The 24,563-nt window shown below is 44.0% G+C and overlaps 1 protein-coding gene across 4 annotated transcripts in view; it reads right to left on the bottom strand.

Moving 5' to 3' along the window:
• FER (FER tyrosine kinase) overlaps positions 1-24,563 on the bottom strand; it is a 392,406-nt gene that overhangs the window by 279,692 nt on the left and 88,151 nt on the right. For 3 of the 4 annotated variants that reach the window (XM_045020435.1, XM_045020437.1, XM_045020436.1), the window contains 2 exons: positions 18,004-18,126; positions 13,881-14,070 (listed from right to left, as the gene is read on the bottom strand). In XM_045020435.1, coding sequence (XP_044876370.1) covers positions 13,881-14,070; positions 18,004-18,126 — 313 coding nt within the window. Of the gene's footprint in view, positions 1-13,880; positions 14,071-18,003; positions 18,127-20,436; positions 20,700-24,563 lie in introns of those variants that run through there. The other variant, XM_045020441.1, reaches the window with a different exon arrangement.

Below are 24,563 nucleotides of genomic sequence, written 5' to 3'. Positions count from 1 at the left end.
ATGATTTCAAAAATCAAACTAAAGTATATTTTAATTAAAATGTGACTGTTGGTATTTTCCCAACATCAATGTATGATGCCGCCAGTGACCACTGTGTACCATTTTTTGCATAAATTTACTATGATGAACCACTAGCCATAAATATTTGATTTAACTGACCAAATGTTTTTGCAGTTACCTTCATTTCTTACTCAATCTGTTAATGCAAAATTAATTCTGAATATGTTAAAAGGGAACATCAAATATTAAAATGAATTATGAAAGTAGCCAGCCTTTGTCAAAGATTGATACTTTTAAAGTTGTTTTGTAAATATGTCAACAACTGGTACTAAGTTTCTTCAGTAATTTCTACTATAATAACAAAGGCGACAGAAACTTTAAAGTGTAAGGGATCGCACTTGAACATTTATTCTCTGTTATCCCACTGTGTACAACTCAAATACTGGAACCCTATTCTGATGGAATGTAGGAGTTAAATCTACCCACAGAACCAGGAGCTAGTAAAATGACAGTTATGTAGCTTTTCCTCTGGCTTTCACACCACAGCTGCAATTCCAATGTCAGCCCATTTGTGGCATTTGTATGTGGTGCTGGAATCTCTAGATCCATAAAACCACAGACCTTGCAACCCTTCCCCTGGTTTACTCTTATCAGCTCCTTAAGATCCTGATATATGCAGGCGGCATCACAGACCCTTTATGTAGTATTTACAGAGTGAATAGTAACTTTATGGTGCTGTCCCCAGATGTAGTCCTATTGCACAGTTATTATGCAGGGCTTACATGGTAGAGAAGGACCTTGTGCTAGTCCTCTTTACTATAGGTGATTTTCACTCTGTACATACATAGCAAAGAACAGGGCCGGCTCTAGGTTTTTTGCCACCCCAAGCAAAAAAAATTTTGGCTGCCCCCGATCCCAGCCCTGGGCTCCCCCCCGCACCTCCCTGCTGCCCCAGCCCTGGGCTCTCCTCCCTGCATCCACACCCCCTGTCGCCCCAGTGCTGGGCTTCCCCCTTTTTCCCCCCACCAGTGTCCTCCCCCCACCCCCCTGCCGCCCCAGCCCTGGGCTCCCCCCTTTCCCCCCACCAATGCCCCCCCACACACACCTCCTGCTACCCCAGCCCTGGGCTCTTCCCCCCCTCCACCTACACCCTCCTTCCACTGCAGCCCTGGGTCACTGGTAACTTGCTCCCAGGGCGGGTCATTCAGCAGGAATTTTGGATGTGCACAAAACACAGACAGGATTGGTTCCCATATGGTTACAGAACTGCAGTAAAGTGGAACAATTTTCAGCTTGTGTGATTGGAAGATATCTGGATGCATATTATAAGACTGTCCTCCATAAATGAGGAAAAGTTGAGGTGCCTTTATTATTCTTTTGTTCCACTCTTTCTTTCTATGGGGAATTTGCCAATGCAATATCACTGTCTTCCTTTTAAACAAACAAACAAAAGGCAATGGCTGTTGAAAATAGCAGTTCCAGTCCTAATAACCACTGGGAAGCATTTCTTGCTCAATTTTATCCTACTTTTTCTATAGCAAGTTACAGTGGATCAGTATATTTGATTTGGGAGAAATGAAGTAACAGCCGCTCAAACTGAGCTTGAGCACTCCTGAATTTTGAGGTGTTCAAATCTGGAAGGCAGGTGCTGGGTGTGTGTGTGGGTGTGTGGGGGGGGGGAAGCTGTGGGCTCCGTGGGGGAGCACGGCAGCATGTATGCAGTGGACACGCTGGTCTGAGTGGCACAGTAAGGGGGCTGGGGTGTTGGAGAAGGGGTAGAGGGTTCCGGGGGGGGACAGTCAAGGGACAGGGAGAAGGGGGGGTTAGATGGGTCAGGGATTCGGGGGGGCAGTCAGGGGACAGGCAGCGGTTGGATAGGCATGAGAGTCCCAGGGGTTTGTCAAGGGACAAGTAGGGGGTGGGGTCCTAGGGAGGAAGTTGGGGGGGGTCTCAGGAGGGGGCAGTTGGGGACAAGGAGAAGGGAGGCTTAGATAAGGGGTGAGGTCCTGGGGGGCAGTTAGGGGCAGGGGTCCCGGGAGGGGGCAATCAGGGGACAAGGACCAGTGGTGCTTAGCTAGGGGGTAGGGTCCTGGGGGGCAGTTAGGGGCAGGAGTCCCGGGAGGGGGTGATCAGGGGACAGGGAGTGGGTGGAGGGGTTGGATGGGTTGGGGATTCTGTGGGGGGCAGTCTGAGGGAGTGGATGGTGACAGGGTGGGGCTTCCCTCCCCGTGGAGTGTCCTGTTTTTTTAATGTTAAAATATGGTCTCCCTACCATTCACAGTGCAACTCTCCACTCACAGCATGCTGCCGCATGAGGTCCCCCTCCTTCCATTCCAGTTGGTAGTGGCCAAGGGAATGCTGGGAAATGTAGTTCTTTCCCTGCTCCAGGGCTGGCTCTATAGGCAGGGCGCTAACCAAGGAACTACAGCTCCCAGAGCCCCCTGTTGGTTCTCAGCTCCCATGCTGGATCCCTGCCGCCCCTGCAAATGGGCTGCCCCAAGCAGGTGCTTGCTTTGCTGGTGCCTAGAGCCACCCCTGGCAGAATGCCTCAGGTGAGTTTGTATTTTACAAAATGAAAACACTGTCTTTTCCATACTTATCCATACTTTATGATTAGCAATCAAAACCATATGGTGATGATGAATACTGTTTTTCAATCACTTAGCTTACGGCAAATTTTTCAAATATAACAAATTTTCTACACCAATATTCAGTTTATCAGTATCTCCAGTGTAATCCTGCAGTATGCAAGATAAAACTCCTACAGCCACATGGCCATGCTGAGATAACCAAGCAATTTGAGAATGTTCTACAGTGGACCTAAAGAAGCATGGTCATCTTACCACAGCATATTGGCCCTGATGTGTCCAGTTTTGTTTTTAAAAGGTTACATTCTTAAAACAAACAACATTTAAAAAATGCTTTAAAAATATTTTTGCACTTAATATATTTTTCATATTCATATTCAAAGAACTAAAAATATTTTTAAATGACTGTTTCTACTAAGTTTAAATCTGAATGGAGCTTTCATTATCCCTTTAAATAAAAGAAGAATTGTGTACTGTAGAGTTTAGCTTCCAGATTCTCCTTAGGTAATTTATTTTAAAACCAATTAGAGCTATAAGCAGTCTGTGCTGAAAAATGGTTTGTCTTTGGCCCTGATACTGCATGGACTACTCCTGTTATTAGACCTAGCAGCGTTTGCAGAGATCCCTAGTTCCTAACATTAAACAAAGCCTAACACGACATATATAAAGCTTTGTTTATACTATGACATAATATGAGCAATGAATGGCTGCTTTTTAATAAACTGGAATAAAAAATAGGTAATGAATATATGTCATACTTCTTTATTTTCTTTTCTGTAGCTGTAAAGATTTATGTTTAAAGTATTACCTAGTAGATATCAGAAAGAAAAGCACTGTAAGCAAAAACTAAATCTTTCAAGGGAATAAAACTGGGGCTTAGACTCTTCTTGATGTTTCTCTAACTTTTTGTTTTCATTAACATTTATATCAAACAAAAACCACAGTTAGCACCTCATCAGGATGGCCAAGGGGACATGGAGACAAACTCCGATGACATGGGGGAAGCCACAAGAGTTTTAAGCTCCCTATGTGTCTCCCCAGGGCTGTACTGATTTCTACCAGATGGGACTTTGGCCATGCCTCTTGTCATCTCCCCCCACACCTCCTTTCAGGCATGTCCCCAAAGTGAAGGGAATAGAGAGCAGCTGGTTAAACCCTGTGACAGAAAAATGCCTAACTACCCTTTAAGGCAACTTTAAGTCCCGTCTACACTTCTGGCACAGTGCAAAAGGGACAAGAATCTGGCTCACCATTAAGTGTGGTGTGGGGAAATATGTATGACCTTTGCTAGGCCTGTTCATGGATAAATAGAGGACTTGAGTTTCAAAGGCTGAAAATCCAACATTTTTCACATGCATCAAAATGTATATACTTTCTTTTGTAAATCTAACAAAAAGAATTTATATGTAAAATAAAATTGCTCAATAATGATATAAATAGTAACTTTTAGTAGCAGTAATGAGAAAATATATTTCGCAGTGCAAGTTATAACCTATATATTAATTAGTAACCTATACACGTAAAGCCCAGATCTGCCTACTGATTATTATAATTTCCTTTTACATTTTTTTTATAAAGTTCACATAACTATCTATATACCATCCATTGAACTTTGACAAATATACGATGGTATTAGACAATTTTTTAAAAAATTAGTATTTCACTTATTATTTCTATTTTCTAAATTATTATTTTCCTGTGATTTTGATGTTGCTGCACTTTAATGGAAATCCACTATAAGTCTTCTGGTTGTAAAAGAATACCCTATTGCATAATTGTACAATTGTTCTAAGAGCAGAGGTTCTAAATTTTAATGTTGGAAAATGCTTCAAATTCAAAACATTGCTCAATTATTTCATTTTTAATTTACATTCCTAAAACTATAAAATATAATTACTCTTCTGCATGTAAAGCTAAAATTCTGTAATCCCATTTGTCAGGGTTCCCTCCACACTCTGAACTCTGGGGTACAGATGTGGTGACCCACATGAAAGACCCCTTAAGCTTGTATTCCACCATCTTAGGTTAAAAACTTTACCAAGGCACAAATTCTTCCTTGCCCTTGGATGGTATGCTGCCACCACCAAGTGAGTTAGACAAAGATTCAGGAAAAGGACCATTTGGAGTTCCTGTTTCCCCAAAGTATCCCCCCAACCCCCTTCACCCCCTTTCCTGGGGAGGCTTGAGAATAATATACCAACTGAATAGATAACCAAGTTGGGCACACTAAAAACCCAATCACATTCTTTAAAATAGAACTTTATTATAAAGAAAAAAAGTAAAAGAAGCACCTATGTAAAAATCAGGATGGAAGGTAATTTTACAGGGTAATAAGATTTATAACACAGAGGATTCCCCTCTAGGTAAAACTTTAAAGTTACAAAAACAAACAAACAGGAATAAACCTCCCTCTTAGCATAGGGAAAATTCACAAGCTAAAATAAAAGATAATCTAACACATTTCCTTCCAATTACTTACAGTTTGTAATCTTAGATGCTTAGTTCAGGTACGGCTTTAGGAGATGCATTTTCCCTGCCCTGGTTCCTCGTTGACCAGCAGAGAATGACAAAGAGACAAAACAAAAACCTTCCCCCACAGATTTGAAAGTATCTTCTCCCCTCATTGGGCCTTTTGGTCAGATGCCAATCAGGTTATTTGAGCTTCTTAACCTTTTACAGGTAAAGGAGGGATTTTATGCTACCCTTAGCTGTATGTTTATGACACCATTACACACAGAGGAGGGCAAAAATGGATTTAAATAAGACTACTCAAATTTCATTTTGCCATGCAACCATGTGTGAACAGATTGTATAAAGTCGAGTGCATGCGGCCACACTAAGCACATTAATTTGGCAGTGTGCGTCCATGTACCGAGGCTAGCGTTGATTTCCGGAGCGTTGCAATGTGGGTAGCTATCCCATAGTCCCCGCAGTCTCCCCCGCCCATTGGAATTCTGGGTTGAGATCACAATGCATGATGGGGCAAAAACAGTGTTGCGGGTGATTCTGGGTAAATGTCGTCAAGTCAATCCTCCCTCCGTGAAAGCAACGGCAGACAATCATTTCGCGCCCTTTTCCCTGGATTGCCCTGGCAGACGCCATAGCATGGCAACCATGGAGCCCGTTTAGCCTTTTTTCACTGTCACCGTATGTCTACTAGATGCTGCTGACAGACGCGGTACTGCAGTGCTACACAGCAGCATTCACTTGCCTTTGCAAGTTAGCAGAGACGGTTACCAGTCCTATTGTACCGTCTGCTGCTTTGGAAATTGGCGATGACAGTTACCAGTCCTATCGTACCGTCAGCTGCTTTGGAAATTGGCGATGACGGTTACCAGTCCTATTGTACCATCTGCTGCTGTCATGGGTGCTCCTGGCTGGCTTCGCTGAGGTCGGCCGGGGGCACATGGACAAAAATGGGAATGACTCCCCAGGTCATTCCCTTCTTTACGTTTTGTCTAAAGGTAGAGTCAGTCCTGCCTAGAATATGGGACAAGCCTACTAAAGAACCAGAGAGGATAGCCATTCCGGGTCAGAGCCCCAGACATCCCACAGAAATTATGAGCTGCATGCCATTCTAGGGGGTGCCCCTGCAACAACCCCACCCATTGCTTCCCTCCTCCCACACCCCTCCTGGGCTACCGTGGCAGTTATCCCCCCATTTGTGTGATGAAGTAATAAAGAATGCATGAATAAGAAACACTGACTTTTTAGTGAGATAATATGAGGGGGAGGCAGCCTCCAGCTGCTATGATAGTCCAGTCAGGACAAAATCTCCATTAGTCATTAAAGGGTGGGGGGGAGAGGAGCGCAGCCTCCAGCTGCTATGATATTCCAGCCAGGACCGAATCTCCAGGAGACAAAGCTTAAAGAAGGGAATGACCGGAAGTCATTCCCATTTTTGCCCAGGCGCCCCCGGTCAACCTCACCGAGGCCAGCCAGGAGCATTCACGGGATGATGAGGACGGTTATCAAGCCTATTGCACCATCTGCCATCAGGAAGGGAAGGGAAGGGAAGGGAATGCTGCTGTTCAGCGCTGCAGCACCGTGTCTACTAGCAGCATCCAGTAGACATACGGTGACATTGAAAAAAGGCAAGAAACAATTTTTCCCCCTTTTCTTTCACGGGGGAGGGGGGGAGGAGGGGGAGATTGACGACATATACCCTGAACCACCCGCAACAATGTTTTTGACCCTTCAGGCATTGGGAGCTCAGTCAAGAATGCAAATGGTTTTCGGAGACTGCGGGGACTGTGGGATAGCTCGAGTCCTCAGACCCCCCTCTCTCCCTCCATGAGCGTCCATTTGATTCTTTGGCTTTCCGTTACGCTTGTCACGCAGCACTGTGTTGAGTCCCTGCTGTGACCTCTGTCTATCATAGCCTTGGAGATTTTTTCAAATGTTTTGGCATTTCGTCTATTGGAACGGAGTTCTGATAGAAAAGATTCATCTCCCCATACAGAGATCAGATTCAGTATCTCCCGTATGGTCCATGCTGGAGGTCTTTTTTTAATTCTGGGACTGCATGGTCACCCATGCTGATCGGCACTCCATGCTGGGCAAACAGGAAATGAAATTCAAAAGTTCACGGGGCTTTTCCTGTCTACCTGGCCAGAGCATCCGAGTTCAGATTGCTGTCCAGAGCGGTCACAATGGTGCACTGTGGGATAGCGCCCGGAGGCCAATACCATCGAATTGCAGCCACACTAAGCCTAATCCGAAATGGCAATACCGATTTCAGCGCTACTCCCCTCGTCGGGGAGGATTACAGATACCGGTATAAAGAGCCCTTTATATTGATATAAAGGGCTTTGTTGTGTGGACGGGTGAAGGGTTAATGCGGTTTAACGCTGCTAAATTCTACATAAATTCGTAGTGTAGACCAGGCCCAAGACAGACACCACCTTGGAAAACAGATCGAGATGTAGCTATTTGATCTGCACTCAAAAATCATGTTTGAGGTATATTAGACAGCAGTTGCAATTCCAGAGGTGAAGGTAAAATTGCAGCTATGAAAAGTTTATTGAATTCCTATGCCCGCCCCACAGTTTGAGGGAAGGAATGGGTGTTTGTGAATAGATGTTTCAAAGAAAGATCTGAGATGAAAGTAAATTATTTTAAACTTGTTCTTCAATGAGGTGATATGCTATAGTGATTTCAATAGTCTTATGCTAATTTCATATCTATGCCTTTTACCATACTTCACCAACTCAGCTAAAGCTGATTACTGAAGGTTACTCAGTAGAATTTAGCTTATTATTCAAACAAACAATCTATTTAATTGATTAAAAACTAAAAAAAACTAAAAAACCCAATTACCTATCTTTTGTAACAGTTGTTCTTCAAGATGTGTTGCTCATGTCCATTCCATTCTAGGGTGTGAGCGCCACATGCATAGTTGTCAGAGATTTTTGACTTAGTGGTATCCGCGTTGGTATATCAGGCGTCGACAGCCCTAGGCCCTCTCACTTCCTTCTTTCCAGCAACTCCGACAGAGGGGTAGGAGGGTGAGTAATGGAATGGACATGAGCAACACATCTCAAAGAAAAACAGTTACGAAAGGTAGGTAACCATTTTTCTTCTTCGAAAGCTTGCTCACGTTGATTCTATTCTAGGTGACTCTCAAGCAGTATCCATGGAAGTAGACTTGAAGTTCACAGTTGTGCAGCTTGCAACACTACTCTACCGAAGCCAATGTCATCTCAGGCTTGCTGAGTAAGCACGTAGTGAGACATGAACATGTGAACAGATCACCAGGTAGCGGCTCTACAGACATCCTGAATTGGCACATGGGCCAGGAAGGCCACCAAGGAGGCTTCTGCCTTAGTCGAGTGGGTGGTTACAATCGCCGGTACAGACAATTTTGCCTGTTTATAGCAAAACCAGATATAGGCGGTAATCCATGATGAAATCCTCTGGATGGACACCAGTTGACCTTTCATTCTATCCGCCACTACGACGAATAGCTATGTTGACATAGGGAATGACTTGGTCCTTTCAATGCAAAAGGATAGCACTCTCCTGATGTCCAGAGAGTGCAGTCTATGCTCCTCCTCAGACTGATCAGGCTTTGGGAAGAAGACAGGCAAGACTATGTCCTAGCTCATGTGAAAAACATGGCAGAAAGCTGGGTGTGGTCATAGCTGGACCTTGTCCTTGAAAAATACTGTATAGGGTGGCTCCGAGGTAAGTGCCCTAATCTCAGAGACCCTACGAGCAGATGTTATTGCCACCAGGAAGGACACCTTCCAGGAGAGTAGAAACCGATAACAGGAAGCCCATGGCTCGAAGGGGGCCCCCATGAGCCGTGCCAGCTCTAGAATCATGTCGTGAGAGAAGACCGACCTACCCTGGAATATATGGTGAAAGGCTGAGATGGCGGCCAAGTGGACCTTAACTGATAAAAGGGACACAGCCTGAGGCCTGAGATGCAGAAGGTAGTCCAGGATTGACTGCAGCGAGGCCTGTTCAGAGCCATGTGGCCTAGTAACTTCAGGCAGATGCAGGCGGTAATGAGCGGGTGGCCCTGTACATGAGAGATCAAGTCCAACATGGCTTGAAAATGGGTCTCCAGAAGGAAGGCTCTGGCCCATGCAGAGTCAAGGACAGCCCTTAGGAATTCCATTCATTGCACTGCTATGAGGGTCTATTTCTTTTTGTTTACTAACAGGCCCAGGTCAAGACATGGGGAGTGCACTAGACTGAGATTCCTCTGTACTCAATCCCACAATCTGCCCTTGATGAGACAATCATCGAGGTAAGGATAGACCTGGACCTCTTGACGTCTCAGATAAGCAGCTACTGAGGCCATGCATTCTGTGAATACCTGCAGGACTGACGAGAGACCAAAGGATAGCATCATAAATTGGAAGTGGCGCTGGCCCACAACAAAACAGAGGAACCGTCTGTCATGGAAGATGGAAATATGAAAATAAGCAGCCTTGAGTTTGAGACCAGCACACCAGCCTCCTGAAACCATGGAGGAAATGATAGAGGCCAGGGAGACCATGAGGAACTTCAACTTCTTGAGATATTTGTTGAGTTGCCGCAGGTCCAGAATGGGTCTTAGGCCCCCTTTTGCTTTCAGGATTAGAAAGTAGCAGGAATGGAACTCTTTCCCCCTCATTTCCCAAGGGACCTCCTCCACCATCCCCAGCTGCAGAAGGTTTTCGACCTCCTGAACAAGGAGTTGCTCATGAGAAGGGTCCCTAAAGAGGGACGGTGAATGAGAATGGGAGGGGGGGGAGATATAGCCAAGAATTGCAGGGGGTAGCCCAGAGATATTATTCCTAACACCTAAACTCATGTCTCTTTTTTTGCCTCGGTCTTCACAGACAAGGTCAGCTCCCAGACTGCTGGGGAGGAGGTGAGCAGCCTGCAGTGGCGAAAGAACAGGTTAAGGACTATTTAGAAAAGCTGGACGTGCACAAGTCCATGGGTCCAGATCTAATGCATCCAAAGGTGCTGAGGGAGTTGGCTGATGTGATTACAGTAGGGCCGGCTCCAGGGGTTAAGCCAAAAAAAAAAACCAACAAAGCTGCGATCGCGATCTGCAGCAATTCAGCGGGAGGTCCTTCGCTCCGAGCGGGAGAGAGGGACCCACCGCAGAATTGCCGCCGAATACCTGAAAGTGCCGCCCCGCTCCGGAGCTGCCGCCGCAAGCACCTGCTTGATAAGCTAGTGCCTGGAGCTGGCCCTGGATTGCAGAGCCAATTGGCCGTTATCTTTGAAAATTCATGGCGATCGGGGAAGGTCCCGGATGATGGGAAAAAGGCAAGTATAGTGCTCATATTTAAAAAAAGGAAGAAAGAGAACCCGGGGAACTATAGACCTGTCAACCTCACACTTCAGTCCCTGGCAAAATCATGGAGCAGGTCCTCAAGGAATTCATTTTGAAGCACTTGGAGGAGAGGAAGGTGATCAAAAACAGTCAACATGGATTCACAAAGGGCAAGTCATGTCTGACCAATCTGATTGCCTTCTATGATGAGATAACTGACTATCTGGATATGGGGAAAGCAGTGGATGTGATATATCTTGACTTTAGCAAAGCTTTTGATACGGTCTCCAACAGGATTCTTGACAGCAAGTTAAAGAAGTATGGATTGGATTAATGGACTATAAGGTGGATAGAAAGCTGGCTAAATTGTCGGGCTCAACAGGTAGTGATCAATAGCTCGATATCTAGTTGGCAGCTGGTATCAAGCAGAGTGCCCCAGGGGTCGGTTTTGTTCAACATCTTTATTAATGATCTGGATGATGGGATGAATTGCACCCTCAGCAAGTTCACAGATGACACTAAGTTGTGGGGAGAGATAGATATGCTGGAGGATAGGGATAGGGTCCAGAGTGACCTAGACAAATTGGAGGATTGGGCCAAATGAAATCTGATGAGGTTCAACAAGGAAAAGTGCAGAGTCCTGCACTTAGGAAGGAAGAATCCCATGTACCACTACAGGCTGGGGACCGACTGGCTAAGCAGCAGTTCTGCAGAAAAGGACCTGGGGATTACAGTGGATGACAAGCTGGATATGAGTAATCAGTGTGCCCTTGTTGCCAAGAAGGCCAACGGCATTTTGGGCTGTATTAGTAAGAGCGTTGCCAGCAGATCGAGGGAAATGATTATTCCCCTGTATTCGGTACTGGTGAGGCCACACCTGGAATACTGTGTCCAGTTTTGGGGCCCCCGCTACAGAAGGGATGTGGAAAAATTGGAGAGAGTCCAGCAGAGGGCAACAAAAATGATTGGGGGCTGGGGCACATGACTTACAAGGAGAGCCTGAGGGAACTGGGGAAGAGTCTGGAGAAGAGAAGAGTGAGGGGGAGATTTGATAGCAGCTTTCAACTACCTGAAGGGGGGTTCCAAAGAGGATGGAGCTAGGCTGTTCTCAGTGATGGCAGATGACAGAACAAGAAGCAATCATCTCAAGTTGCAGTGGGGGAGGTCTAGGCTGGATATTAGGAAAAGCTATTTAATTAGGAGGGTGGTGAAGCACTGGAATGGGTTACTTAGGGAGGTAGTGGAATCCCTAATATTCTGTGATTCTCCTAGCAGAGCCCCGTCGAGATGGACAAGGCCTGAATTGTTTCCTCGCCAACTGCAGAGTATGCATGCCCAGCAAACAGGGGGTGGGCTGTGTGGCTTTAAGCTCATGCAGCCTCATATCGATCTGTTCTGCAAAGAGTCCGTTCCCATCAGATGGGAAGTCCTGGATAGAGGACTGCATCTCCTGGGACAGGCCTGCGTTTGAAGTCATGAATTGCGCCTCATAATCATGACCAATGCGACCACCCTGTCCACCGAGTCAGCTGGGTCCCAGGCCATCTGGAGGGAACATCTGGTCACTGTAGTGCCCTCCTCTACTAGAGCTACAAACTCTCGAGACAAGTCCTGGGGCAAAGAGTCCTTAAATTTCCTGAGGGAGTCCCACAGATTAAAGTTAAAACTCCCCACTAGCACCTAGTGGTTTGTCACCCTGACTTGAAGGCTGGAATAAATCTTGTGCCCAAAAAGGTCCAGCCTTTTGGCTTCTTTATTCTTGGGGGTAGAACTGGTGTGCCTCTGCCTTCCTTCTCATTTGCTGCGGAGACGACCAGTGAACCTGGGGGCAAGTATTCAAACCCCTTGGTCAGGACAAAAATACGTCTTTTCAGCCTTTTTGGAGGTGGGAGGGATAGAGGATGGAATTCGGCAGCGGGCTTTAGTTATTTTTAGGACACCCTCATGTACTGGCAGCGTGACTTGAGAGGGGTCTGCTGCCGAGAGCACATCAAAAAAGGTGTTTGATTGCTCCGTCATCTCCTCCACCTCCAAGCTCAAGTTCATGACCATCCTTTAGAACAGGGCTTGATGCTCTTTGAAATTGTCAGGTGGATTAGCGTGAGATGGTCCAGCCACTGTCTCATCAGGTGATGAAAAGGATGACTGAACCACCAGGGGAGGGCCTGGCGCATCATTCCCTATGGAGGAAGGACTTTAGAGATGGGTATTTGCTCCTCCGCCCCAGTGTCCTATTCCGCTCCGTGCGCTGAGCCCAGTGCCATAAGCTGTTTTTATGAAGTGGCCACTGAAGAGTGGTGAGAGAAGGGCATCGGCAACTGGCTTGCCCCAGGCATTCCAGTAAGGCCACTGAGCAGTCCACTGACCCTGCTGCCAGGCTGGCATCGCAAAGGTTGATGCAGTCTCCGATGCCCACATGGGCTGCTACTGCCTCAGCAAGGAGCTAAACTCCTTATCTGACCTGGAGGAATCCCCTTCCGGAGACCATGGCGGGGTCATTGATTCTGGAGTTTGATGTCTAATTGTCGCTGTAGGTGAGCAATGCATAGGAACGTATTCCTGGGGATCAATGCCGGGAACGAGATTGGTACCGCCCCAGAGATCTGGGAGATGGGGATCTGCGCCGTCGAGTCGGCGGACGGGAGGTCGACTGGTGCTGGATGTATGGTGACCGACGTCGCCCTCTGAGCAACCCGTGTCCAGTTGGTAGAGATAGTGAATGCGGTGCCAGCCAACTGGAGCCCTCCGCTGCGGAGACAGATCTCCACCGTGGAGACGGTATGCAGATCTCTCTCCTCCCACATTAGAAGCAGTTAGTTAGCTTATCACATCTTCCTGACTTTACAGGTAGCTGACAAGGAAAGCCTAAGACTACCTGCCTCCCCAACATAAACAGGATCTCTTCAGCATAGAGGTCTGTAAATACTCCTGCTTGTCTCACTGCTGTAATTACCTTCTTCCAGCTTATGGAGCAAACAATGCCCAAGAATATACTATTGGAACAATCTATTATTTTGACCAACAGTCCAACAAAAGACAACTTACAATGAGCATGATTTATTAAATTATTCATGAAAATCACATAATGGGTGTACAGATACTTGCAGTTCTTCATTACCAACTAATACGAACTCCCTAAAACAGTGATACATTCTGCTACACTTCTGCTCCAGAATGATTTTACAGGTAGTAATTGCAATAGGACGAGCAACTGTATTTACAGTCCCCTACCTGCTGGTAAATGGAAAAGCAGTCCACCCTCTCCCCTGAATATATTCTGTGAATATGAGGCAACAGTAGTTTTCACCATGCCCTGAAAAGTTCACAGATGTAGAAAGACCAAGCCAATCAATAGAGTTGGTTGGTCCCTCTGGATGGTACTATGACTCCCTCTCAGTTGGCTGCCTGCAACTATATGATGTTCTCTGCTGAGCGGTCAGGCCTCTGACCCAGAAGATGAGCAATTCAGTAGTAGTGGCTGCATGGTTCAGTGGTATAAGCACAGGACTTACCATAGAAGTGACTGATCTGTCATCTTCTTCATAATTTACTACTGGAGGTGGCTCTTTTCCATCATTCTCCTGAACTTTTTGTTCTAGAAGTTCTTTCTGGGCTGTAAATTTTGCCTCCGTGCATCTTAATTGCTGAACTGTTTGCTTGAGTTCTTCTAGCGCTTGCTTCTGGCTCAGCAAAAGCACAATGCTGAAGAGAAAAAGGACATGCACAAATTAAACACTGATTGTTTTAAAATGATTTTTCTCATCAAAACAATATTGGGGAAAACATTTTTGTCATTGATCATTTGGTTTCCCTTTTCTACCTTTCTACCACCCACCTATCTCAAGTGGAGAATACCCAAGTGACCTCTTCTTTGAAAAACAGGAAGAGATCTCACTTATGTTAACTGCTCTAAATCGTTCGCATGAACGAGACAAATATCAAAGCTTTCAAAACCAGAAGAATAAAAACAAAATGCAGCAAGCTTATATGTTGATGTCTCCCCTTCTTTCTCAAAGGAACTACACAATTAGTAAAAACAGAGTTTTCTTTAAACTTTTTCATTAGTAAAACGGAATTAAGGACATGCCTGTTCTTTTTTCACCCTTTAAAATTCACCAAATCAAGTACAGTATTTCTAGTCTTGAGCAGCATACAGGAAAAAAAAAAAGGTATACTCAATTATGGAAATCTTCAAATGTGCATTCTAAATTTAGGCTAGTACCAAAGATTTTATTATCCCTTTTTCTGAAACGTCTTCATTTTGTGAGAGCTGGGCTAGGCTGACACACAGAGGTATGCACATGAGAGAAGGAAAATCCTGAAGGAGGGTTGTTTTGGTTTTGTATTTTTTAAGATTGTAAGCTCTTTGGATAGAAATTTTAATCTATATTTCTACAGCATTTAGTGTGTAATTAATAAATAATAAATAAAAATAAAACACATATTACAAGTAAAGAGGTGAATACTCGGAATTTAAAGCCATGTAGATAAAATAACACTGCTTGAATGCTTCAGACATTCTGTTAAGAGCCTCTGATTAAAATAAAAAATAGTAAGAAGGATTCACCCAGGTTCACTAGAAGCGCAAGAATCTCATTAGCTAACTGAGTGGAATTTAGCTAACTGGAAATTATCTAATTAGCGTAGTGAAAAATAACGGAAAAGGCAAACTTCTAAAGTTTTCGATATTTTTTCAATAGTATCTAATGCATTAAGAAGATGACTGCCTTCAGCCCTGTCAGAGCTCATACTAATTTATTTTTTCATTGTTTTATTCATTAAGATAATATTATTTAAGATATTGCGCGCCAGTTCACTGTTACTGAAAAGTAATGGTGTCTCTCTGTTATAGAGTCAATTAAATCTTGACTGAGGGTGGAAACAATCGGGAATGAGGGGAAGGAACTAAGTACGACCCCAATTCTATTTATCAGTTCTTATAACTTCCGTTTCAAAGTAGAGGCTAAAAGCTATATAATCAGAGCTGGAAAAAGGTTGATCATAAATCATAGAAGATTAGGGTTGGAAGAGACCTCAGGAGGTCATCTAGTCCAATCCCCTGCTCAAAGCAGGACCAACACCAACTAAATCATCCCAGCCGGGGCTTTGTCAAGCCAGACCTTAAAAACGTCTAAGGATGAACATTCCACCACCTCCCTAGGTAACCCAATTCCAGTGCTTCACCACCCTCCTAGTGAAAAAGTGTCTCCTAATATCCAACCTAGACTTCCCCCACTGCAATGTGAGACCATTGCTTCTTGTTCTGTCATCTGCCACCACTGAGAACCACCTAGCTCCATCCCCTTTGGAAACCCCTTTCAGGTAGCTGAAGGCTGCTATCAAATCCCCTCCTCACTCTTCTCTTCTCCAGACTAAATAACCCCAGTTCCCTCAGCCTCTCCTCGTAAGTCATGTACTTGAGCCCCTTAATCATTTTCATTGCCATCCACTGGACTCTCTCCAATTTATTCACATCCTTTCTGTAGTGGGGTGCCCAAAACTGGATGCAATATTCCAGATGTGGCCTCACCAGTGCCGAATACAGGGGAATAATCACTTCCCTCGATCTGCTGGCAATGCTCCTACTAATGCAGCCCAATATGCCATTAGCTTTCTTGGCAACAAGGGCACACTGCTGACTCATATCCAGCTTCTCATCCACTGCAATCCTGTAAACACTGTAATGTAAGCTGATGACTCCATTCAGCATAACACACAAAAACTGTGATTTTTATAATGCTTGATTTGCTTTATTTGTGTTATTTTCAATATGACAGGCTATTAATATTCAGCATAATATTCAAACGACTTCTACATTCAGTATTTGGAATAAGATGCCTTGAGTAAAGAACATATCCAACCTAGGTCCAAATGTGGAGACAATTCAAAACACAGATTACGTTTGAGTAGCGTAGCTCTGGAAACTCCTCACAGCCATATCTGCACAATGAGACCAGGTGGATCCACAGTCTAGGACAATCCCACCTTGCAGGGCTCCAACCTGAGCCCAGAAGCTTACACAGCAGTGAAACAACTTGGGAGCCCAAACCCTGCAAGCCCAAATCAGCTGGCGTAGGCCAGCCGCGCATGTCTAGTTGCTGTGTAGACATATTCTGAGAACCCCCTCATTCTGTCCAGAACCGAAATGAACAGCTGGGTAGATCTTATAAAAGAACTAGTTCCGTCCAAGTAAAATGCCACAGCCATTCTGACACCCAAGATATGAATCCTCTTCATCATTATGAGAATGTGGCTTGCAAGGGGAAAGGGTGATAAGAATATAGACTTGACTGGGGAAACAACTTTAGTGAGGAAATTTGGATGAGAATGTATCCTTAAAAAAAAAATGCATGGAGGATCAGCAACCACGGTATATAACTGTGCCAGCTACCTCACAGAGGTAATGGCCACCAAAAAGGCTACCTTTACAGACAGATGTAACAAAGAAGTGGTGGCCCTCAGCTTCAAACATGGACCCATGAGTGAAGATTGTGACACATTATACCTTGTGGGAGAATCCTGTAATCTCCATATTCCTCATTTATATATAATTGAGATATTGCATAATAAACAGGCCATGTGAAGTATCAGGGAAAAGATTATGATCTGCTGAAAGTCTGCTGATTATGATCTGCTGTTCTATCAAAATATGTATATCATGAATGCCTATGAAGTTATGAGAATTGTGTTTTATGGTTGTCTCTAAAATATGCTGTGGGTTTGGAACGCACCCAGATACTAGCTCTCCAGAGACAATCTCCTCTCAGGACTGCATCTACCCATCTTAGAGGAACAGTGCTCACCAGATCTCTTGTGCTTTCTCCTCAGTACCAGAGAAGAGGATTGGTGTTTTCCTTCCAACAATCTTCTCTGGGGTGGAAACAGCAATGTCTGGAGGGACACTCCTTGCTGAAATGGAAGCACTCAGCACTGTACCAACCCTCTGAAGGTGGATGCAAGACAGCCTCCATAAGGATGTGGTTCAATCTCACATCCCTGTTTTTTATACAATGCTTGGAATCTCTATAGATCTGGTTATGGTCTTGAATGTGGACCTCACCCGGACATTTGGAGCAAGGATCACCCACCAGCAGAGATTTCTTGCAATCGGCACAAGACTTAAAGCCCGGGATTCGAGGCATCCCCCAGTACTGAGCATAAACATTTGCACTAAGAATGTCTCTGTCAGGAAACCAAGAAAAAAAAGAAAGAAAACCTAGACTAAGTACAATAATGTACACTAAACAACAAGAATGCCCCCACACACCTACTCACTATTTAACTATATACAAATAGACAGAAAACCAATGATAGTGGGGAAAAACTTGGATAAACAAGTTTACATGCTCCAACTACAGATCACAGCTGATAGAAGGAATGGGGGGAAAGAGGGAGGGTCATGACAGCTCCGCCCTTTATATCATCAATCATCAATAGCATGAGTGGGCTGAAGACAAATGCGCCACCCTGATGGATAACACTACGGGGAAAAATCCCCAGCCCTGGGGCACTGGGAACACACAAACCTGAGGTGGAACAGACATGTGCAAATCACTCAAAGAAGAACTGCATATTACAATATAAACAACTTTTTCCTTTAAAATTTTCACCTTCCAATATCACTGCAACACTTACTCTGATTTTTTTTCACAGGTCTTAGAAGATTCTTCTATTTTCTTTTCTAGTTCCAACAAAAGTTCCTCTTTGTTCAAAAGCATCTGCTGTGTCTGAATCAATTCTTCTACTATTGTTTTCAACCTAGAATACAGGACAGTGTACAAATCAAAAATATGCATGTACTACATACATACAATTTAAACTATTTGTGCACGTGAATATGGTTCTCTGTATATCTAAAAAGAAGAGCTGAAAATAGAAGCAGCAATCCTTAAATTAGTTTCTAGTTTGCCAGTTTCCCTTTCTTGGTAATATGTTTATTAAATTGCTTATTTTGTGAATGTACCTTATTATATGGGGACACTCTAGATGTGGGTGCACACTGTTGGGAGTGAAGGCATATTTTAGGCCTGATAAAAGTCTGCTGTGATTTTTAAGAATCTCTTTGGATAATTTTTAACAGCTTAAAGCTTAAGTAGAACCACCCATGTGTAAGAAAATAAAGAGTAATCACATTTGTGAGGAAAACAAGAAGATAAAGCACCCATAAAGCTAGAAAAAACTGGTTTGAGTTAGCACAAAACTTGTACCGACAGGGATGGAAAACTGATATGAAACAGAACTAATGCATATTCATAAGAAAAAAACAACAAAAGTTATAAATAGTTAGTCTAAACTGGGAGTGGGCAAACTACGGCCCGCAGCTGGATCAGGCCCCTCAAGGCTTTGGATCCGGCCCACGGGATTGCTCCCTGTGGTGCCGCGGGCCCCACGCCACTCTCAGAAGCGGCCCTTGGGTCGGGGGGCAGAGGGCTCCACATGCATTGCCTTTGCCTCCAGGCACCACTCCTCTGAAGCTCCCGTTGGCTGGGAATGGGGAACTGCAACCAATGGGAGCTTCAGGGGAGGTACCTAGAAGCATGGCAAGGGCAGCGCAGGCAGAACCCTCCGCCCTCCCCCCCCAGGTGCCGCAGCGCTTCCTGGAGCAGCGCAGGGCTGGGGCTGGCATGCAGGGAGCCTGCCCTGACCCCAGTGCACGCCGCTGCCACCCCGGAGCCGCTTTAGGTAAGCGGTGCCGGGCCTGAGCTCGAACCCCTCCTGCACCCCACCCCCCAACTTCCTGCCCTAAGCCCCCTGCCTGCACCTCGCACCTCAACTCCCTGCCCTGCCCCCTCATACATTCCGCAGTCCTCCTGCACACCAATCCCTTGCCCTGAGTCCCTTCCTTCACACCGCACCCCTTCCACACCCTGCATTCCCTCCTGCGCCCCAACCCCCTCCCCCAGCCCTGCATACAATTTCCCCAACCAGATGTGGCCCTCAGACCAAAAAGTTTGCCCACCCCTGGTCTAAACAAAGGGAAGCTGAAGAGATGTATTTGTCTGGCACTGGAGACGTCTGTGTGGTGACTGTCCGGATGAGCTTCCCATTTGTGTGTAATTGATCACTACTTACTCAGCAGATAAAGGCTTCATTCTATAATGCAGTAGCACTTAAAATGCTTCTTACGCATTTTAATTTTGTTTTTAAACTTGAAGCAGTTGCTAGGCCAAGAGCATACATAGTAATATATAATAGAATCAATTCCTTCCCAGCATTCATCCAGTTATTAATTCATTAATATAGATATTCCAAGCAACAGTGGCATAACACAGTTAACATAAAGGATTGGATTTATTTTTTTGGAGCTTTTCCCCTAATGGTCTATTACTGCCCACACTTTTTCAATTGGAAGAAGAGTCAAATCAAGCAGGCTTTAGCTATCTGGCAATTGTATTCCATATACCCTAAAATTAGATTAATCTTCATTTGATCCTGTGATATATATTCATGATTTATCTCCTATGTAAACTCATTGTCTATTTTACAATTCCAGATTTAAGCTTGCAACACTTCAATTATCAACACATATAATTACATGTACAGATTCCTCATTATATATTAATCTCAAATTTAATATTAATTAAAAATCCTTTCACTTTAAAACCTTGATTAAGAATGTTTATTTGCTGACCCTACATGTGATTGTAAATATTTCTTTCACAACTTTCAAAAATACATTGACCTAACAATCACTTTATACAGATTAGGCACTGTATTTAATTATCAACCATTAACATATAGAAATTTACTCCAAATTAATATTATAATTTGTCTCTAAAGTATATAATTACTTTCACGCAGCATCAACATTTTAATATGCCCTACAATTTTAAAAAAAGTGTATGCAGTGTAGCGGTAGCCATGTCAGTCCCAGGATATTAGATAAACGAGGTGGGTGAGATAATATCTTTTATTGGACCAACTTCTGTTGGTGAGAGACACAAGCTTTCGAGCCATAGAGCTCTTCTTCAGGGCTTGAAGTTCTGTGTGGCTTGATAGCTTGTCTCTCTCACCAAGAGAAGCTGGCCCAATAAAACGTATTACTTCACCTACCTTGTCTGTCTAATTTAAAAAATTCTGATTTAAATCAGAGCACCACGTTGGAATAGGAAATTGATGTAGCTTTTCCCAATACCTCTGAACTATATGAGGAAGTTTGGACTTATCTTTGAGCAAGAGAAGATAAATTAGTAGTTTTAATCTTCCTTTTTGTTCTAAATAACCATCTGAAGTTTGGACATCATTTAGGACTGGCTAGAGCTGGTATCTCACACTATCTTGCATCATCACCCTGTTTACAATTTGTCACAGGATATTTCACCATCTGTCTTCTGGACAAAAACAGTTCAGAATAAGACTATTACTAACTCATCAGTCAGTTAGCTTTCAAAATAATACATTTCCAAATTATTCATCTTTACACTGAACACGGACATATCAAAACCTTCCATATGCTGGGCTTACAAATTATCTTAATAATCTGGAAGAGCTACTTGGGAATTCTTCTTGATCACTGATATAAGTCTCAAATATTAATAAATATGAATACATATTTGTATAAAATAGCTATTTGGAAGATTTGTTTAACTCATCTTGGTACCGATTCATATTCCCACTCACCTTTTCACTAGTTCAACAACAGACATTCTCTATCAGCCATATATTATTTGCTCATTTTATTCATCTCACTATCTTCCAAATATAATATTTTAATCATAGATGATATTTTAAACAACCTCTGTGTTTGCATGTGTTAATGCAGTAGCTTCCATTAAACCATCAACACTTATCAGCAAATACCACAGTTTCTCTTTGTACTTAGAACAGAACCACTAGTAAATGCTGACACGGAGACCACTATGTGTATACTATGATTCTTTAAAAATAATGTAAAGCAAAGTAATGAGGATAACGGTTTAATTAAACTCAACCCAATAATATAATGTAGGAAAATATGTTTTCTGTAATTTAAGTAAAATAAAGGGGGTTTAGTAGCCAAGGGAAGGCTTAAATAAAAAACGTAACTAGCAAGATAAGTGGTAAAATTGCTGAGATCAAATTGTAGCTGGTAAGAGAAGAGAAGCCTGGAATTATCAAAACTGATTCTGACAAAGAAAAATTGTTTTGTGATGCAATACTCTTATCGTGACCTTTAACATACCAATGTCAACTTTAAAAAAAGGGCCAAATCATAAAATCTTGTCTACTCAAAGCCAGAAAAGGGGTCATTTCCAAACTGCTCAAAACTGGTTCTTAGCTAAAGTCAACAATTGGCTCTGACATCACTTGTTTGTTAAAGACTATAAAAAGGTGAGCTCTTAAAGGGTTCATTACTAGTGTCTGTCTGTGCAAGCTGGAGACAACTATTGTTGGTTTGAGCACCCCAGAGCCTAGTCCTGTGATAAGCACCTGATCATTGTTTATAACTGTATTTTATTAGGGCGTGATGACTGCTTATGCTTCTAAGGCACATTTGAAGCAACTGTATAAATACCATTCGGCCTTTGAATTTAATAAAAGAATGATGGCTAAATTAATATTTGGTGGTAGCCTGCATAAACAATAATATCAATAATCTTCTCCACCAGGGGGAGCTCACCCAGAGCTATAAAAGCTGGATATTTCTTTATACACCCTCCTTCAGAAACTGACAGTCTGAATTACTACAAATTATCACTATGTTGGGAATAATTACAATAATAATTCATTACAGATACAAATCTTCGGATAGATGATTAACTTATAGTACGTTTCCTAATAAAGGGACACATTGCCGTCAGCAGAGTGTGGGTGTACAGGGGATGTGGGACACAAAGAACCTTTCCCTTGGACATCCTGTGCAAGAATAAAGGACAGTTGCAATCCCTGGCCTCTGGAGAAAAACTACTCTGGAGATCAAAGAAAATACTCTCTTCATGAATTGCCAAAGGAGACAAGAAGTGGCGTAGCTTTGATCCTTTCCACAATCAGACTATGGGAGTACACTGTACCATTCTTCAGGATGATAGAGAACACACTCTTCATCTGCACACCAAGAGATAGAAGAACTCCCCACATCTTCCCTGAGACAGTTCAGCTTCATATGAGCTCATAATGGCGACTGAGGCTAAATGTCACAATCTAGCCAACAGATACTTTTTGGGGAAAGGTGGCAAACAACAGTGACATTTAAAAGAATTACATCACATGCTATTCTATATTTGCTTTCTTCTACTTATTAAATATTTTGTTTAATTATTGTTTGTTTAATTATTGTTTAATATTTTGTTTAATTATTAAATTCACTACAATTAGGACATATATAAGAACACAACCAACTCTGCTTTTATAATGGACTCATGCATAATAAATTGTAAATATAAATTGCAAAAAGCAATGACTTTTCACTTAAGCAGTCTATTCCCTCAATATGTGTGCATATTTCCCATTACCATCAGCAACAATCACACACACCCATCAAAAGAAGATGAGCCGTGAGGGAGAATAGGCTCAGGTTGGGGTGCCGGAATCATCCATACATCCATGTGAGGAGATCCGGATGTGCACGGAGGCAGAGTGGGAGATGAGCAGAGAGGCGGAGGAGATCTGTGAACCAATACTGATGAGGACAAATGGGGCTATCAGTCTGACTGCTACTGAATACTGGCAAACCTTGCGCAGGACTCATGGGAGCAGGGGAATGGATGGAAAGGCATAGCAGAGATTACCGATCCAGTGGAGGAGAAGGCCACTGCCCCAGAAGTCTGCCCCACACAACCCCCCAGGAGCAATAAAGGGGAAATTTGCAGTTCTCTCTGGCCATAAAGACGTCCTAGCGCAGGGTGCTCCACCTGCAGAAAACAAAGCATAGGGTAGGATTCTGCAGCTCCCACTTATGCTTTGTGTAGAAGGACACAAGGGAGTTATGGCACGTCCACAAGGAATTTATGGCACTCAGAAGATATGCACCTGGAGTGTAACACCGTGTTTGATGCACTAGTTCCAGAAGTGGACATCCTCCGCACAGAAGGAGGGAGACTTGGTGCTACCTTACTTGATGACAGACTACCACAGCCATGTTGTCAGAGAGCAGTTGAATGTGGCAAGATCGTATGAAGGGGAGAAATGCCTGACAGGTGAGGCAGGCAGCACGCAACTCCAGAATGTTGATATGCATCCTGGCTTCTTGGAGCGGTCCAGAGACTGCGACCAGGTGGATGCCCCAGCCAACGAGGGAGGTATCGATGGTGAGTGGCATGGGGGAGTGGGAGGTGTAAAGGGGGTGCCAACGAGGACCTTGGATTGGCTGGTTCACCACACAAGGGATGCTAGGACAACGCTGGGAGGCAGGACAAGTTCGCTCAAGCGGCCTTTCTGCAGCTTGTAGATACACAGGAGCCACATCTTAAGGCAGCGCATGTGGAGGTAACATGGGACATCACGGAGGTATAGGCCATCATGTGGCTGAGGCAGGAAAGACAATGGTGGATGGAGGTGTGTGGGGTGCAGCGCCAGGTGGTAATTATAGAAGTGAGGGCAGCAAAGTGGTCAACCAGAAGGAAAACTTGGGCCATGATGGAGTCCAGATGAACACCAATAAAGGTGATATGGTGGGTAGGTACGAGGCCTGACTTCTCCTCATTGATTGAAATCCCGAGAGCAGCGAGGGGCCCACAAAGGGCCAGGCTGGCTGATAAGAAGCACGTGCGGGATGGTTCAATGAGGAGCCAGTCGTCCAGCTAGGAGAATACCAAATGGCCTAGACAGAGCTGTTGTAATATCAAAAGGGGGACATGAAACTGATAAAATGGAGAAACTTCTGAGGATGACTGTCAATGTGGAAATAGGCAGCTTTCATGTCAAGAGCACAAACCAGGCTTCCTGGAAAAGGGAAGGGATAATTAAAGGGAGAGTCACCATCCAGAACTTGAATTTCTTTATAAACCTGTTGGGCAGCCGGAGGTCCAGGATAAAGTGGAGGAAGCATGGGGAACAGAAGCCGAAACCTCTGTAACAGAAGGAAGCTGGTGTTTCAACTCTGGTCATACCGCGGTAAGAAGGAAGTGAGGCGGTGTTTTATAACCTCTGCCTCTTATAACCTCAGCTGAAGAAACAAGGATGATGCACATGCTGATCAACAGACACTGCTGCATAATTGTTCTGGTTCCGGTGCATGCGCACCCATGTTTGGAATCCATATAGGAACCATCATTTAC

This window comes from Mauremys mutica, chromosome 6 (genome assembly GCF_020497125.1).
Source record: "Mauremys mutica isolate MM-2020 ecotype Southern chromosome 6, ASM2049712v1, whole genome shotgun sequence".
NCBI lineage: Eukaryota > Metazoa > Chordata > Testudines > Geoemydidae > Mauremys > Mauremys mutica.
The sequence above is the reverse complement of the archived record's forward strand: the minus strand, read 5'-3'. Positions and strand labels throughout refer to the sequence as shown.